This window comes from Geotrypetes seraphini, chromosome 12 (assembly GCF_902459505.1).
Source record: "Geotrypetes seraphini chromosome 12, aGeoSer1.1, whole genome shotgun sequence".
Lineage (NCBI taxonomy): Eukaryota > Metazoa > Chordata > Amphibia > Gymnophiona > Dermophiidae > Geotrypetes > Geotrypetes seraphini.
Genome location: NC_047095.1, coordinates 26,633,003 through 26,651,635, shown reverse-complemented (window position 1 = coordinate 26,651,635; position 18,633 = coordinate 26,633,003). Strand labels below are relative to the sequence as shown.

Here is an 18,633-nt window from a genome sequence, read left to right as displayed (position 1 = left end):
GAACGGATTATGCTCGTAATCCAAGGTACCACTGTATTTCTTAAACAACGCATATAACATAACATAACATAACATCGTACTTCTTAATCGCGTAACCATAAGTTCTACGCGGTTTACAAAAGATTATAAACAATAGACAATTTAATGATGGCAGGAAAATTATTTGAGCAAGTATTTTGAAAAAAGATAAGTTTTCAATTGAGCTCTGAATTGGTTATATTAGAACAAGCTCCAAGCAATAGTGATTGAAATTCTCTATCGTGAGAAGCCGCTTGAAATGCTAGAACAGTGTTCTTCAACTTTTTGACACCTATGGACTGGCGGAAATAAAATAATTATTTTGTGGACCGGCAACGGTCCGCGGACCGGCAGTTGAAGAACACTGGGCTAAGTCGTGCCCCTCTCCATTCAATCTCAGCCCCAGACCCCGCCCCCATAATAGTACTAATTGTAACACCATTTTTTTCATTCATTTTTCATATATACACACAATATAATTGAACATAAGAACTGCCATCTCAGGATCAGACCCATGGTCCATCGAGTCCGGCGACCCGCACACGCGGAGGGCCAGTCAGGTATACACCTGATGTAGTTTTAGTCACCCATATCCCTCTATGCCTCTCGTAAGGAGATGTGCATCTAATTTGCCTTTGAATCCTATCACAGTGGATTCCTTAATAACCTCCTTTGGAAGAGCATTCCAGGCTCTACCACTCGCTGCGTGAAGCAGAACTTCCGGACATTTGTCCTAGACTTGTCCCCCCTTAGCTTCAAACCATGTCCTCTTGTCCGTGTCACGTTGGACAATGTAAATAATTTATTTTCCTGCTCCATTTTATCGATGTCTTTCAGTATTTTGAACGTCTCGATCATGTCCCCTCGCAGCCTCCTCTTCTCAAGGGAGAACAGTCCCAGTTTCTTGAGTCATTCCTCATATTCCAAGTTCTCCATACCTCTTATTAGCTTCGTTGCTCTTCTCTGCACCCTCTCCAGCAGTTTTATATCCTTCTTTAGGTTGGGAGACCAATGTTGGACACAGTATTCCAAGTGTGGTCTGACCATTGCTCTATAAAGCGGCATTATGACTTTCTTCGATCTACTCGTGATTCCTTTCTTTATCATGCCTAACATTCTGTTTGCTTTCTTTGCCGCTGCCGCGCATTGTGCCGATGGCTTCAGGGTCCTATCTATCAGTACACCCAGGTCCTTTTCTTGTTTGCTCTTACCCAGAGTTGCGCCTGACATTCTATACTCGTGTTCCTTATTCTTACTACCTAAATGCATTACTTTGCATTTCTCCATGTTGAACTTCATCTGCCATTGCTCTGCACATTTCTCTAACTGATACAAGTCGCTCTGGAGTTCCTCGCTATCCTCCTGCGATCTGATTGCCCGGCATAGCTTTGTGTCATCTGCAAACTTAATGATCTCACTGGATATTCCGTCTTCCAGGTCATTGATATAAATATTAAATAGGATCGGCCCAAGTACCGAGCCCTGAGGCACACCACTAGTCACTTTCTCCCAGTCTGAGAACTTCCCATTTATGCCCACTCTCTGCTTTCTGTTTTCCAGCCATTTGCCTATCCACCTTTGTATATCTCCCTCTATTCCATGGCTTTGTAGTTTCCTGAGAAGTCTTTCATGTGGAACTTTGTCGAATGCTTTCTGGAAGTCCAAATATATTATGTCCACCGGCATTCCACTATCAATTTGCTTGTTCACGGTCTCAAAAAATTGAAGTAAATTCGTTAAACATGATTTCCCTTTCCTGAACCCATGTTGACTGGGTTTTAGCAAGTCGTGTGTATCTAAGTGCCGGACTATGCTATCCTTGATCAGTGCTTCAACCATCTTTCCAGGGACAGACGTAAGGCTCACAGGTCTGTAGTTGCCCGGTTCTCCTCTCGATCCTTTTTTGAAAATTGGCATGACGTTCACTATCTTCCAGTCATCTGGTATCTGTCCAGTTCTGATTGTCAGATTGGCGAGTTTTTGCAATAACTCTCCGATTTCAACCTTCAATTCCTTTAAGACTCTCGGGTGAATTCCATCCGGTCCAGGGGATTTGTCACTTTTAAGTTTGTCGATCTGGTAGTATATCTGGTCCAACTCCACTTCAACTGTGGTGAGGCTGTCTTCTATTACTCCACTAAACACTTTCACTGCTTCTGGTATTTTTGCGGTATCCTCCTCCGTAAAGACGGACGCAAAGAAGGAATTTAGTTTGTCTGCAATTTGTTTATCTTCCTTAATGTACCCTTTTCTTCCCTGGTCGTCCAGGGGTCCCACCGCCTCTTTTGTGGGTTTTTTCCCTTTCACGTATCTAAAGAAAGGCTTGAAGATTTTGGCCTCTTGCGCTATTTTTTCCTCATAGCCCTTTTTGGCATCCCTCACCGCCTTGTGACATTTCTTCTGATCATCTTTATGTTTTTTCCATGCTTCGGTTGTTTTCATGTGTTTCCATTTTTTGAAAGAGTCCTTCTTTTCTTTTACGGCTTCCCTCACCTGTCTGGTAAGCCATGCCGGTTCTCCCTTACCTTTTGTTCTCCCTTCTTTGGAGATCCTCGGAATGTGGAGATTTTGTGCTTCTGTGATAGTATTTTTCAGTAGGGACCATGCCTGGTCTACCGTTTCAAGTTTGTCCACACACAATGATTAACCACAAAATTAAAATACACAAAGCACACTGTATGCTTTTTAACATTCATTCCTACCAGAAAACAGATAACCCCATGCAAATGCAGGACCAAAAACTAAAAGTACTAATATTTACAAACAAACCCTAAGATGCAAGACTCTGCAAGCAGTACAACCCCAAAGGAAAAGAAACAAATGTATTTCTTCCTGAACAGACAAATCAATCACTAAATAAAAAAAATAAAAGCATTTCCCCTACCGTTGTTGTTTCTCTCCCTCCATGTGCCTTGCCTTCTGGCCTGCCCCACGGTGTTATCTTTGGGCCGGTCCACTGTGCAATCAATGCGGTGACTTCGGGCCGGCTCCCTGAGTGCTACAGTGCACAAAGCTGTGGGCAGTGGCTCCCTTCGCGGATCTCGCACCTCATCTGGAAGCCTTCCCTCTGACATTATGACGTCAGAGAAAAGGCTTCCGGTTCAGGTGCAGGCCGTGCATAGGAGCCTTTTCCCAAGGCACTGCAGCACTCAGGGAGCCGGCCCGAAGACGCCGTGTTAATCGCACCATGGACCGGTGGCTGCAGAACACTGTCTTGGGCCCAATGGAGGTGCTGGCCCTATGGACCGGCAGAAAATTTCTGCGGACCGGCACCAGTCCAAGGACTGGCGGTTGATGAACACTGTGCTAGAGTATGGTCAAGAAATTTCTTGCTTTTACAACCCTGTACTGGTGGAAAAGTAAACAGGGCATGAGATCTACTGTATTTATATGATGCTAAAAAAAATCTATTAGCCATGTAAAACGGAGCGGTACCATACATAACCTTATAGCAAAAACAACCCAACTTAAACAAGACACGAGCCTCCACTGGAAGCCAATTCAACACGCAATAAAATGGAGTTACATGGTCATACTTTTTAAGAACGTAGTTCATTCTAACCACTGTGTTCTGAATCAATATAAGTCTGGCGATGTCTTTCTTGGAGATTGTTAGATAAACAGTGTTGCAATAGTACAAAGGACTCAGCAACAAGGATTGAACCAGAAGTTTAAAAGCAGAAAACTCAAAATACGGTCTAATGGTACACAATTTCCATAAGGTGTAATAACCTTTATGTACCACAGCATCTATCTGTTTTTTCATGGTCAGATGCTCATAAGAACATAAGAAGTGCCTCTGCTGGGTCAGACCAGAGGTCCATCGTGCCCAGCAGTCCGCTCGCGCGACGGCCCAACAGGTCCAGGACCTGTGTAGTAGTCTTCTATCTATACCCCTCTATCGCCTTTTCCTTCAGAAAATTGTCCAATCCCTTCTTAAACCCTAATACCATACTCTGTTCTATCACGCCCTCTGGAAGCACATTCAAGGTGTCCACCACCCGTTGGGTGAAGAAAAACTTCCTAGCATTGGTTTTGAATCTGTCCCCTTTCAAGTTTTCCAAATGCCCTCTCGTTCTTGTAGTTGGTTGGATTGTGAGCAGAGTGCGTCAGGACTAATATGAACACAAGTTATACACACAAACTTAAATCAGCTTTATCAGGTACACACACTTAAATCAGCTTTATGGCTGCTGTAAATTATATGTAAATTATAGGCACATATTTACCTGTTAGGCTAGAATTTTATAATGGAAAGCAATTTACACTGTTATATAAGTGCCCTCTTATTGACCAGTCACAGCTGGAGTGATGGTGTCTACATTGATTTCTTACTGAGATGAGTATTTCTTTTGAGATCATTACGACAGTTTTTAAAACCTGAGAATATTTTGGCGCAGAAATTAAGCAATCATAGAAAGCAAGGGCCAGATTTTCAGCTGACTTGTGACCATAATAATTTAAGCATTAGCACTTAAATTAATATATATATATTCAGTGCTGTTCTCTGTTAGTGGTACTGAATATATGGATAGTAGGGTCAGCACACCAGCACCATCCTTTAAAGCTAAAGCTTGTCACTTCTTTCTATATATTACCAAATTCCAACCTCTCCTTTCCAAGCACACAACCGAAACCCTTATCCACACTCTCATCACCTCTCACTTAGATTACTGCAACTTGCTTCCTTTAAGTTTTTCACTCAACCAATCTCTCTCCCCTTCAATCTGTTCAAAATTCTGCTGCACGACTTATATTCTGCCCTAGCCTCCATGTTCACATTACCCTTCTCCTCAAGTTACTTCATTGGCTCCCCATCCATTTCTGAATACAGTTCAAACTCCTCTTACTGACTTACAAGTGCATTCACTCTGCAGCCCCTCAATATCTCTCCTCACTTATCTTCCCTTATGCTCCCCACCTGTGAACTTTGTTCATTGGGTAAGGTCCTCTTATCCTTACCCTTCTCCTCCACTGCCAGCTCCAGACTCTGTCCCTTCTATCTTGCTGCACTATATGTCTAGATCAGACTGCCTGAATCAATATATCAAGCTCCGTCTCTAGCAGTATTCAAATCCAAGGTAAAAGCCCACATTTTATCAAAAATTGCTTTCAACTCCTAACTCCCGCTCACCATATGATACCTATCACTCTCTCTGCAGAAAACTCTGCTACCCCTATCTGTCCCATTCTTTCTGTCAGTCCTAATTAGATTGTAAGTTCTTCTGGGCAGGGAATGTTATAACATGTTGAATATTCAACCCTGAATACGCCTTTCAGCGCTATAGACATGATAAATGGTAGTAGTACTACTATTAAATATATATTATCTGGATAGCAGCTAAATAATGCCCCTACCCAGATAATGTTTTGGCTTTCTTTCACCCTTCCCTGAACCCCAAATAGTATTGGGCTGTTAGGTCATATTTTCAGACTAACACTATGCATACAAGTTTTAAAAGTACATTGATATCAATGTTATATGTTCACTGGCTGCTAATGAATAAATGACCACTTTGAGTGAATCTCTTCTTGAAACAGGCAGTTAATAAATCCCAATAAATAAATGAATATCACTTCATTTGAATATCAGTTGAAAGATCTTCAAGAGTTGCCTTCTGCTAAATCTGTGATTTCTGTCTCATCAGGTGTGTTCTTTAGCAATCTCTGGACCTTGGAATAAGTTCCCTTGGAAATCAGAGATCTGGCAGACCTGATGTGTTTTAGAACCTTTAGAACTGATATTTTACTTATTATGTTTTTATCTGGATCATGTGGTAATTTTATTTTATGGATATTGTGTTATAGTTGCTGTGTAAATGCACAGTATATACTCAAATATAAACCGAGGACCCCCCCCCCCGAAAGGTTGACTCAAATATAAACCAGGAGGGGGAGGGGAGTTAATATTCATATGCAGTGCCCTGCCAGGCTGTACTTATAGCCCCCACCCCTACCCTCTCCTGCCCTGCCAGGCTCTACATCCTGTTTGTCCTCCCTCCCTGTTCTGCCAGGCTCTGCATCCAGCCCTCTCTTACTTCCTCACCTGACCTGCCAGTCTCTGCACTCAGTCCTCCTCCCTCCCTGCCCTGCCAGGCTCTGCATCCATCCCCCTCCCTCACTCCCTCACCTGCCAGTCTCTGTACCCAGCCCCCTCCTTCCTGCCCTTCCAGGTTCTGACCCCTATCCCCCCCTCCCTCCCGATGCCTTACAGGCCTCCACCAGGCCTACCATAAGTCCTGGTGGTCTGGCAGTGGGCCAGTACAGGAGGGATCTCTCCTGTCTCCTGCACCAGCCAACTTTAACAATTTTTATCTCTCTCCCGCCTCCAACTTCCCCCCACTTGTCCCCCCCCCCCATCACTGCATACCTGTTAAATCCCTGGTGGCGAGACCGCAAGAACTCCTGGCAGCCAATTGGCTAGGGGCTCTACACAGGAAAGAAGGTCGCTCCTGCCTCGGTTCACCTTCACCACTGGACCACCAGGGACTTAACAGGTATACGGAGGGGGCGGGAGGGAGATAAAAGTTGTTTAAAGTTGGCTAGGATAGGAGACGGAAGGAATCCCTCCTGTACCTGCCCACTGCTGGACCACCAGGGATTTAAAAGAGGTTTGGTTTTTTTATTTTTTGGGGGGTATTTATTTATTTATTTTATTACATATATACCACTTATATCCTAAGTGGTTTACATTCAGGTACTTTATCAAATTTCCCTATCTGTCCCGGTGGGCTCAAACTCTATCTAGTATACCTGGGGCAATGAGGGATTAAGTGACTTGCCCAAGGTCACAAGGAGCAGCAAGGGATTTGAACCCACAGCCTCAGGGTGCTGAGGCTGTAGCTTTAACTCCTGCAGGAGAGAGATAAAAATAGTTAAAGTTGGCTGGGGCAGGAAAATCTCTCATGTCCCAGCCCACCGCAGAACCACCAGGTCTTACCACAAGCCCAGCAAAGGCCTACAACAGGGGCGGGTCAGTGCTGACCCAAATATAAACTGAGATCCCCATTTTGGGGCCATTTTTTGGCCTTAAAATCTAGGTTTATATGCGAGTATATATGGCAAGCCTCTTTAACTGATACAGAAATGTGGCACACACATTTTATCCAGTGATGTAAAAATTTTTTCTACCCCCTCCCCCCCCCCAGAAATATGATTCCTATCACTGAATTTCGTCAGTTTTCTGAACAGCAGCCAGCATTTAGAGTACTGAAGCCATGGTGGGATGTGTTTACGGACTACATCTCTGTAGCTATGCTGATGATTGGAGTGTTTGGATGTACATTACAGGTAAGGGAGCAGCTCTACAAACAGAAAGAAAATATTGCTTATTAAAGAAGAAGGATGAATGTGCTTTCATTCTGATTTTGATGAGCCTTGTTGAACAGTAAAACTGTACACAGCAACCTCCAGAAAAGCCTTGGCAACCAAAGAACTATGAAAAGTAGATGCCTCATTGTAGTGGGGGCTTTAGAGCAAATAGCATGGATGCATCTAGCAGTGAATTAGGCTGGTAGTACAATGACAAATTTATGCTGTTGTCAGAATTATTATAGCTAAGTAGACCTAACAGTAAAGCATCTATCAAATTGATGAATATGGAACTGAAAACCTATTAAAAGTTTCCATTAAGTATACCTATATGGATTTCTAGAAAGGTTTTTACCAAAGAAAGCAAGGGTTGTTTTCTATACTTCATGTTAAATTTGTAATTGCATGATAGTACTGTTCTTATTAAGATAAATATGAATAATTAACCATAATATTGAAAGGTGGGATGTTATCAACATATCAGGCCTAAATTTTTAAGCATAACTTTTAGACTACTATGTTAAGATGAATTAGGTTTCTAAATTTGGCTTATAGTAGGACAGGTTTAGGTGCCTAAATTCAAAGCCAAATTTAGGAGCTCAGCTTTTTTTTTGAACATCAAGCCCACTTAATTTATAGAACTCGAGGTCTTAAAAAAACAACAAAACCCCCCGAGTATATTCAGTTCTTGATACAATAATGCTATAGAAACATAGAAAGAAGAGACAGACTTTTTTCCACGTGTGTGATTTTTCTGTTCTGGTTTTTCCTGATTTTTGTTTTTTGGGGTGAAGCCGATAATACGAAGGGCCACTGAAAAGTTCTCAGCCCAACCAACAGAGTTGAAGCAGTCTCCATCGAGGGTTATACACTTACCCCCTCTTCTATGAAACCGTGCTAGCGGTTTTTAGTGCAGAGAGCTGCGCTGCTCCCGACGTTCATAGGAACTCAATGAGCATCGGGAGCAGCATGGGCCATTTAGCGCGGCTCTCTGCACTAAAAACTGTTAGCGCAGTTTCGTAGAAGAGGGGGTTAGTCCAGCAATTTTCCACTTTTCTCATTCTGTATTTTTCTGACAGAACAAAAAAAAGTGGAAAATCATTGGACTAAGTGTATAGCCATTGGAGACTGTCCCAACTTTGTTGATTGGACTGAGAACTTTTGAGTGGCCCCTCATAGTATTGAGACTCCTGTATATTATAGCACTGCAATTTTCTTGTATGCTGTAGGAGCTTTGAGGCTTTGTTGATTATTTAATTTGAATGAGGTATATATTTCCTTCCTACCTATAGAGTTTATAGAGACACTATTCTGTAATTAATTTTGTTGAAAAGCGTTTGATTGGACCGCCTCTCCGAATCCACCTTCCTCTCCCTCACTCCCCTTTCAACTAAATCTATCTCCTATCCTCGCAAAGCCCCCTGGTACCTCCCTTATCACAGAGAACTGAAGCAAAAATGTCGCGCCCTGGAGCGCAAATGGAAAAAATCTAACTCCCCCATAGATAGACAAGCCTGGAGAGCCAACATTAAGCTCTACAATTCAGCACTAAAAAAAGCAAGGATGAACTTCTACGGCGAGAAAATCTCCAGATCCAATAACCAGAGTAGCGCACTTTTCAAAATCTGGCACTTTCTAACCTCCAAAATGGACTCCATTTTCTCTTCCCTCCTCTCCCTCAGCTGAAGTCCTTGCAAAATTCTTCAATGAAAAGGTCACTTCCCTGCGATGCTCCTTCCCACCCACAGTCTCCTACAACTCCTTGGTGCTCACGGACCCCAACCCCACTCCAATAGCCACTTCAATGGCCTCTATCGCTATCCCAGCCGATAGACTCTGGTCTACCTTTGAGCACGTATCCGAATCCCTCATCCTTAAAATCTGTCTCAAACTGAAATCTTGCAATTGTTCTTTAGACCCATTTCCCTCTTACCTCTACGAGGAAATACCCTCTCAGGCCATCTCTTCCATCACCAAACTCTTAAACTCCGCCCTACATTCGGGCCTATTCTCCCATATCGTCTTATCCCCTCTATTGAAAAAACCCGACCTCGACCCCTCTTTACCAGCCAGCTATCGCCCAATAGCAAATATCCCTCTCCTAACTAAGATGCTTGAGTCCATCATATCAACCCAACTTTCATTCTCCTACCTTACCAATATGGCTTTCGCCCCAATTTCAGTACCGAATCCCTACTGACCTCCCTAATCTCCAAGATTCAACAACTTCACTCCCACAACAAGTTCGCCGTCCTCCTGCAGTTCGATCTTTCTGCCGCTTTCGACGTCGTTCACCACGATATTCTAATCCACCAACTCTCTGAGATTGGCATCACCTCTACAGTCCTCGAATGGTTCTCAAAATTCCTCCGTTCCCGATCCTACATTGTCAACATGAATGGCACCTCATCCTCTCCCTGGATACCAACCTGCGGAGTCCTGCAAGGCTCTCCTCTATCTCCTATCCTCTTCAACATCTATATGTCTTCTCTAAAACTCCTTAGTTTATCCCCCCTTGAAACAATTTATACCTACGCTGATGACATCCTTGTCCTTCTTGAGACCGACTCAAACCTCACCAATCTCTCAGAGAACATTTCCGCTTGTGTCTCGAACCTTCAATCTTGGGCCCACACTGTCCAAATGAAATTGAATGAATCCAAGACAAAACTTCTTTGGCTCGGCCCAAACTTAGTTCAGCTTCCCACCTCAATCCCACTGTCCTCTGGCTCCACACTGCAGCTCGAATTCTCCAGCAAGGTCCTGGGTGTCATTATCGATTCTACACTGTCCTTCAATGACCACCTCAACTCCCTGGTAAAAAAATGTTATTTCAGCCTCCACATGCTGAGGAAAGTAAGATCTTGTTTCCACCAAAATCATTTTGCCATTCTTGTCCAATCCATCATTCTATCCAGACTGGACTATTACAATTCTATCTTCATAAGCCTAACAAAGAAAAACCTTCACAGACTCCAACGGATTCAAAATGCCACAGCCAAGCTTATCTTTGCAAAAAGTAAATATGATCATGTCTCACTGCTCCTTCTCAAGCTTCACTGGCTTCCGATAATTCCCAGAGTCCATTTCAAATGCATTTGCCTAACTTTCAAGATCATCCATGGCATCCTCCCCCCATTAATTCCGCTTTCTTGGAACTCATCAAATCCTAATACCACCAGACCCACCCAAAAACTGAAGCTATCCTTCCCCTCACTAAAAGGCATTTCCCTCCCAGGAACACTAGGAACCTCCCTCCACTTCAGACTCACTGAGCTCTGGAACAACCTTACCTCCCCCCTTCACAACCTGAGTGCTCTCCAACCCTTCCGTAAACATCTGAAAACCTGGTTATTCTCAAAAATCTAACACTTCCCTCCTCTTTGACATCCTAGCCCGCTAACGTCCTTCTTCCTCTGATCCTCTTCTAACCCTCTTCTTGTAGTTCCTTTCTCTTTACAATTCCTGTAAACCGTGCCGAGCTCCACAACCCTGGAGATGGTGTGGTATACAAACCTAAGGTTTAGTTTAGTTTAGTTTAGTTTAGATGCCCCCCTTTTTTATTTACCTTTTTCCTACCCTTATCAACTCCTCAGCTCTACTGTATATTCTCCTCTTCTCCATCAGAGATCCTCTGTGTTTGTCCCATGTTTTCTTGATTTTGTCTTCACCATCTCTTCTGGGAGGGCATTCCATGTACCCACCACCCTTTCCTTAAAGAAATGTCCCCTTACATAATACTCAGAACAGCATGATTAGCATTTGTAGCAGTTGTCAATTACCTAAAATATTTATTATCCTGCTGTTTGCAATTAGCACTAAGGCATATTGGAATAAAAATCATAATAAAATAATCATAAAATATATATATATGTTACAATATAATCAGGATGCCCGTCTCGTTTCAGGTGATGCAAGACAAGATAATATGCCTGCCAAAAAGAGTGTATCCTACACAAAATCACACTTCTTTTCTCAATCTTTCTAACACAATTACTACACCACCTCCTCCACCCAAACCACCTGTTACTCCTGCAACGGTAGAAATGAAGGGATTAAAGACTGATTTAGATCTTCAGCAATATAGCTTTATAAACCAGATGTGTTATGAGCGTGCGCTACATTGGTATGCAAAATATTTTCCTTACCTTGTCCTCATCCACACATTGGTTTTCATGCTCTGTAGTAATTTCTGGTTCAAATTTCCAGGATCAAGCTCAAAAATAGAACATTTCATTTCAATACTGGGCAAATGTTTTGATTCCCCCTGGACAACAAGAGCTTTATCTGAAGTATCCGGTGAAGAACCTGAAGAAAAAGATAACAGAAAGAACAATTTAACGAAAGCGACTACGAATCCATGTACTTCAGAAGGGAACTTGGTAAAGACCCAATCTTTGAAATCAATACCTGAAAAATTTGTTGTTGATAAGACATCTGCAGGTGCTCTGGATAAAAAAGAAGGGGAACAAGCAAAAGCATTGTTTGAGAAGGTGAAAAAATTTAGACTCCATGTTGAAGAAGGTGATCTACTATATGCCATGTACGTTCGCCAAACTATATTAAAAGTAATAAAATTTCTGATTATAATTGGTTATAACAGCGCACTAGTCTCAGAAGTACAGTTTACTGTGGACTGCAATGTTGATATACAAGACATGACAGGCTATAAAAATTTTTCCTGTAACCATACCATGGCACATCTGTTCTCCAAACTATCTATCTGTTATTTGTGCTTTGTAAGTGTCTATGGACTAACGTGCCTTTACACCTTATACTGGCTTTTCTATCGCTCACTAAAAGAGTATTCTTTTGAATATGTTCGGCAGGAAACAGGAATTGATGATATCCCAGATGTCAAAAATGACTTTGCATTTATGTTTCATATGATAGACCAGTATGACCCTTTGTATTCCAAAAGATTTGCCGTATTCCTATCGGAGGTCAGTGAAAACAAACTGAAGCAGCTAAATTTAAACAATGAATGGACTGCAGACAAATTGAGGCAAAGATTGCAAACAAATGCACACAATAGACTTGAAATTCAACTTTTTATGTTGTCTGGACTTCCAGATACAGTTTTTGAGATCACAGAACTCCAGTCTTTAAAACTTGAAATTATAAACAATGTTATGATACCAGCAACAATTGCCCAACTTGACAATCTTCAAGAGCTCTCTTTGTATCAGTGTTCTGTGAAAATTCACAGTGCAGCTCTGGCTTTTCTGAAGGAGAATCTGAAGATTTTGAGAGTAAAATTTGACGACATTAGAGAGCTTCCTCCCTGGATGTATGGACTCCGAAATTTGGAAGAACTATACTTAATTGGCTGTTTAAGCCCTGATATTTCCAAGAATATTACACTTGAGTCTTTTCGTGAGCTTAAAAGCCTTAAAATCCTGTGTATTAAAAGTAACTTGGCCAAAATCCCACAACCTGTTGCAGATGTTTCCAGTCACCTCCAGAAGCTGTGTGTCCATAATGATGGGACCAGGCTGGTCATGTTAAATAACTTGAAAAAAATGGGTAATCTTACAGATCTGGAGCTTGTTCATTGTGATTTGGAACGAATACCTCATGCTGTTTTCAGCCTTCTTACTCTGCAAGAACTGGATTTAAAAGAAAATAATCTTAAATCAATAGAAGAAATAGTTAGCTTTCAGCATCTGAGGAAGCTCACAATTTTAAAGTTGTGGTATAACAGCATTACCTATATCCCAGAGCATATAAAAAAACTAAGTAGTCTGGAACGACTTTATTTTAGCCACAATAAAATAGAGGTTCTTCCCTCCCACTTGTTTTTATGCAACAAACTTCGATACTTAGACTTATCCTATAATGATATTCGATTCATTCCTCCTGAAATAGGTGTGCTTCAAAGTTTGCAGTATTTCTCTATCTCATGTAACAAGGTGGAGAGTGTGCCAGATGAACTTTATTTTTGCAAGAAACTGAAGACACTGAAAATTGGAAAAAATAACTTGTGTGCTCTTTCACCCAAAATTGGGAATTTGGTTTTCCTCTCATATTTGGATGTTAAAGGTAATCACTTTGAAACTCTGCCACCTGAACTTGGCGAGTGTAGGGCTTTAAAGAAAAATGGATTCATTGTAGAAGACACCTTGTTTGAAACACTGCCTTCTGATGTCCGGGAGCAAATGAAGTTAGAGTAGTTATGTTGCAGCACTACTACCATGCAAGATGCTTATGGGGTTTTTAAACAAAAGCAGTCAATATGCACACACAGTCAAGGCAAAAGGGGCTATGATACCTGTTAATTTCAAAAATCCCCAACTTTAGGATTAACAGAAATTTGCATTGCAATGTGCAATTTTACTAGTCCTGATAGCATCTTCTGTTTCCTGTGTGGGGAAGCCAACCTTTCTGATGGAAGAGTACACTGACTTTAAGGCTCTTTTTCAGAGCACTTAGACACACAAAGTACCATAGGTGCTATTATTGTGAGATGTTTCCTTCACGTGAATAAGGCTGCTTCTTGTACTACCGTATTTTTTGGACAATAAGACACACCTGGCCATAAGACGCACCCTAGATTTAGAGGAGGAAAACAAGAAAAAAAAATATTCTGAGCCAAATGGTATACAACACAACTGTGCAAGGCATGTACAGCTTGTCGATCTTATATATAGAACAAGTCCCAACCCTCCCTAACAGATCAACAATCACAATAAGTTCCCAACCCTCTCTAGATTCAGGAACTGGCCCATACAAAGTCTGATCCATCAAAAGAAACACTGGAGGCCCATCTCTTCTGGCCTTCCAGCTAATAAAGGCACTGCTCCCAACACCTCACTGAACCCCCCCTTTCTTAGTGGCAGGTCAATGGTGGACTGGGGAAGCCCGGGCCCCCCCCCCCCAATTTAAGAGGAAAGGGAAGTCAAGACCCCATTGTGCCCCCCCCCCCGTACCCTTTAAAAAAATGTACCTTTTAAATCACACTCCCCCGTACCCTTTTAACCCCCCATGTACTTTTTATTTTTTTTTTTTAACTTGCACCTTTTTTAATTCTTCCCTCCCTCCTTCGATGGCTCTGTACTATTTCCGGGCAGAAGGCACATGGATCAGGAGTGTGGAGGTCAGGTGCGAGCTTTCCGTGTTCCCGTGCCATTTTCTGAATGAACTTCTGCCAACCATTCAGAAGGTGGTGCGGGTCCAAACAGGAGCGCATAAAGCTTGGTGACTTGCTTGGTGCTCCTGACTTGCGCCGCTGGCTGGGAAATAGTAAGAGAGCCATCGAGGGAGGGATATACACTGGACCATCAGACTATTTGAAAAAGGGGTGGCAGGTGGGGTGTTTGTATTAACAAGGTGGTCCTGCTGCAGTGGCGGGCAGTGTTTATTTTAAAAAGGTGGTACGGCTGCGGTGGGGGGGGGGGTTACAACTATACGTGGGAGTACATATTTGGTATCTTTGCTTCTTAAGATGCACCAAGATTTCCACCCACTTTGGGGTGGAAAAAAAAGTGTGTCTTATGGTCTGAAAAATACGGTAATTCTTTTCCACTTCCATCTGCTTACATACTTTGTGTGTGCTTTGAAAATGAACTCCTCAATCTCATCGTTTTGATGAGAACTCCAGAAAATCATTAGTATGTAAGCAAATGGAAGTGAAAAAGAATTAGTACAAGAAGCAGCCTTATTCACATGAAGGAAACATCTCACAACTTACATTCTATGGGTAGCATCTGAGGGCCTAGTATTCAAAAGGGTTTAACAAGGGAGGTGAGGCTCTTGCCTAGTTAACTCCCACTGAGCTGGCCACTTAAGTGAGAGGCACTATTGAATACTGCCTGTGACCACTGCAGCACTGTCCAGGTTAAAGCCAGAGTGGTCTGGGATGGAGCCAGCACATAGCCAACAAGTGATATTCAGTCCAGTTAATTAAGCACATAAACCCCACTTTTATCAAACCGCGTTGCCAAGCCGCCCATAGGATTATAATAGGTGGCTCAGCATTTAATTCCTGCTGCTTGGCAGCGTGACTTGAGAAAAGAGGGGAAGTTAGGAAGCAAAAAAGGCTTTTCTACATTTAACTGACAAGCTAACCTGACACTGGTCTGAATATTAGCTGGTGCCCGGTTAACTTCCAGGTGCTGGATATTAAATGCTGGTCCCTGAACATAGCCCGGCATTGAATATCCTGCCTTAATTTAGCCTAAAAATAATGTCAGTGGCTTAAAAAGTGCCGACTGCCACAGGCCGAATCAGCCCCTGAATTGTTTGTTATGCTTTTTCTTTGCTCGTCTTACTATTTTGTTTTGGTTCTGTTCTAAAGTATGTTTTTCCTCATTCATATACTTGCTAAGTTCCCACATTTTGGGAGTCCACTACCTGTTTTCCAGTGCATTAATTATTACCCAGTATAGTAGAATTGGGAGACAAAGCAGATAGTAGCTCAACTTCTATTTCTTTGCTGGCACAAAAAAAACAAAGCAAAACAAAACCCTTCAAATCTTGTGAAACTAGTGGCAGAAAATATCAGCCCATGAGATCTGAGGTATTCACAGTGTTGGCAGAGAAAAATGGAGTGTGGACTGCTGCAGGACAATCTTGACTGTTGAGGGGAGAAGGCCTGCGAGTGGGCGACAGATCTGAAGATAGTGAGGTTTGAGTTATTCCAAGGCTGTGCGGTTGGTGGGGGTTGGACAAGGGCAGATTTGAGGGAAGCATTGGATAGAACAAGGGGCATGTACTGAAAATCTCCCACTAAAACATTGCTCCCCCTTGGTAATTCTATATTAATAATTAATTTGCCTTTGAACATGTAATGTCATTGTACCTGAGGAAGTTTTATGGTTTCGAAGTAGATTTGGGTTTTTTTGACAGGTAGAAACAGTTTACAGCTATCTTAACCACCTCCCCCCCCCTCCCCATTTTACAAAACTGCAGCACGGTTTTTAGCGCTGGCCGTGGCGGTAACAGTTCCAAAGCTTATAGAATTCCTATGGGCGTTAGAGCTGTTACCGCCACGGTTTTGTAAAAGGGGGGAAGAATTAATGAGCAAGAGCGATGTATCAGAAGAATATGAGAGTTCAACTCAACTCTACAGACTTGCATTCATTTTCATGCCTTCATCTAGTGCAGTATTGTCACTTCTATATCTGATATTTAGGGGGGAATTCATCAAGGGGTGCTAAACGCATTAGCGTACACTAAGATGCCCATAGGAATATAAAGGACATTTTAGCATTACACATGTGCTAAATTGGTTATCGCCCCATGCTGAATTCCCCCCCTTAGTCTTCTTTAAGTATCATGATGCTACTCATTCTCATTGCTTCATGCCTATTTAAGACTCTTGGTATTTGAGATGGTGTATTTCTATCGTCATTTCATAGTTCTTTAACAGAGGTATAGGGAAGGGGACACACAGATTCAGTTCCTATGCCTGAAGATGCTGCACAAGCAGGAAAGAGAGAGAGATATTCAGTGCTAGCTCCCAGTCTGGCCCTAATTAACATATTACTGCCATGACTCTCGATCTTTCGAGAGGGGGCAGGGCAGGGGCCTGCGTGAAGGACTTGTCAGTTTCATAGCGCTCGGCACTTATGTTTCCTACGCTGTCTTCTTCAGTTCTGTGCTGTGAGAGGCGAGAGGCTTGCAGAGGAAATGATGTGCTTATTGCTGTCAGGTGAGCCCTCCAAAAGGCACTGTTTTTTCTTTAATTGCTCTCTGATTAAGAAAAGGAACTAATGATGTAATTTGGGGGGCGGAGTCAGCATTAAAAAAAATCACAAATAAGCGAATCCACAGATACGGAAACCGCGGATATGGAGGGAGAAGTGTAATTGAATTGGAAGTCATGATACTGGAAGCCTAGTTTTTAATAATTGAATACTGCGTAGTATGCTGAACGTATCATGTACCAGAATGTCCATTTCTTGTAGTTATTAAAACTTGATGAAGTACAATCATGTTTCCCTATTCCATGAATGGTGGCTGCTCTGCAAAAGTTAAAGGAATCTGCTTATTGCTTGGAGATATTTTTCCGCTTGTCTGACTGAAGGTATTATTCAACAGATACAGTGTGGACAATGGAAAATTTTAAATTGTGGATAGCGAAAAAATATAGGCATGTGCATTATTTTCAGACAAATTTATGTCTTTTAATGTCCTTGACAGTGTAATTACTTGGGCAAATGTCACAAACATGAGTCCAGTTTTAAGTTTTAACCAATCCAAGAGCCCGATATATATATATTAAAAAAAAAAAAAAAAAACCCAAAAAACCCTGAGGCCCTAAGTTATGTTCCTAATTTTGTGCCCTGTTTCCATCCAGCCTTATAGGACTACGGTTTCAGCTGCAATTTCATCTTAATTTGGAGCTTAAAGGCCTGACATTCATTTGCCTAAATTTAAGAGCCCAATTTTTTAATCTAGTGCTGAAAAGTAGTACTACACTGCTAACTTTTTTCTCTATTTGAAATCCTTCCCAGGGGTGGGGGGAAATATCAATATGGGATACTATTAAACTTGATTATTTTAGCACAAATTATAATTTAGCCTAGGGTCAATTTTATGCAATGAGATCTTGTGCTAAAATAACCCCATCTTAACAGTAGTCCATGTTGATAATGACACCCTTCCTAGTAAATTTTCAAAGATGCCAATTTACGAGTATAAATTTTTTTAATATTAGGACCTAAAAGAATAAATACAGAGGGAAAAAGAAAGATTAATTAGGGATTATGGTACTATACCAGGAAGTAAATTGGATAGACTGGATGGCCTATAGTCCTTATCTATTATGATAATAGTTTTCTCTGTCTCATAACTATTCCTTTGGATTTGGAGAGGAAGAAGGATTTTGGCACCATGGGGCCAGTGCTTGAAACTAATGCCAGCTCCTAAAGGGTGTTAGCATTAGGTTTAGGTTTGTGGACATGTTATTGTGTGCTGAATGATCTAAAAGTTTCAGTATGAGTGCTGAAACTTTTAGTGCAGACCACATTAAAATACATGCTAACACAGTCATTATCTATGTGCATTTAGTATGGAAAACTTTCTGCCAAGTTTGGGGCAGCATTAAAATGTTTGGTTGAGAGATCTCTAACATCATCCCCTTCTCTCCTTCCAACCCGACTACTGTTTGTCTCTCAAAAGTACTTAAAATGGCCCCCCTCCCAGCCTGACCCAACTCATTTTCAACATCAGCTCCCCTTCCCCATTTATTAAAAAAAATATGCCCTGGTGATCCAGTAGCACCCCCTGGCTACCTTCCTCCAGTCATACCCTGGTGGTCCGGTGGCCCCCTCCATATCACTTTGTTCTGGTGTTCTAGAG

At 41.9% G+C, this 18,633-nt stretch overlaps 1 protein-coding gene across 5 annotated transcripts in view; it reads left to right on the top strand.

Moving 5' to 3' along the window:
• The window catches only part of LRRC8C (leucine rich repeat containing 8 VRAC subunit C), a 51,957-nt gene extending 37,668 nt beyond the window's left edge, over positions 1–14,289 (top strand). For 3 of the 5 annotated variants that reach the window (XM_033916772.1, XM_033916773.1, XM_033916774.1), the window contains exons 3-4: positions 7,167–7,308; positions 11,238–14,289. In XM_033916772.1, coding sequence (XP_033772663.1) covers positions 7,171–7,308; positions 11,238–13,502 — 2,403 coding nt within the window. In that variant the 5' untranslated portion in view covers positions 7,167–7,170 and the 3' untranslated portion in view covers positions 13,503–14,289. Of the gene's footprint in view, positions 1–7,166; positions 7,309–11,237 lie in introns of those variants that run through there. The other 2 variants (XM_033916776.1, XM_033916775.1) reach the window with 2 other exon arrangements.
• The last annotated feature ends 4,344 nt before the right edge of the window (positions 14,290–18,633 follow it).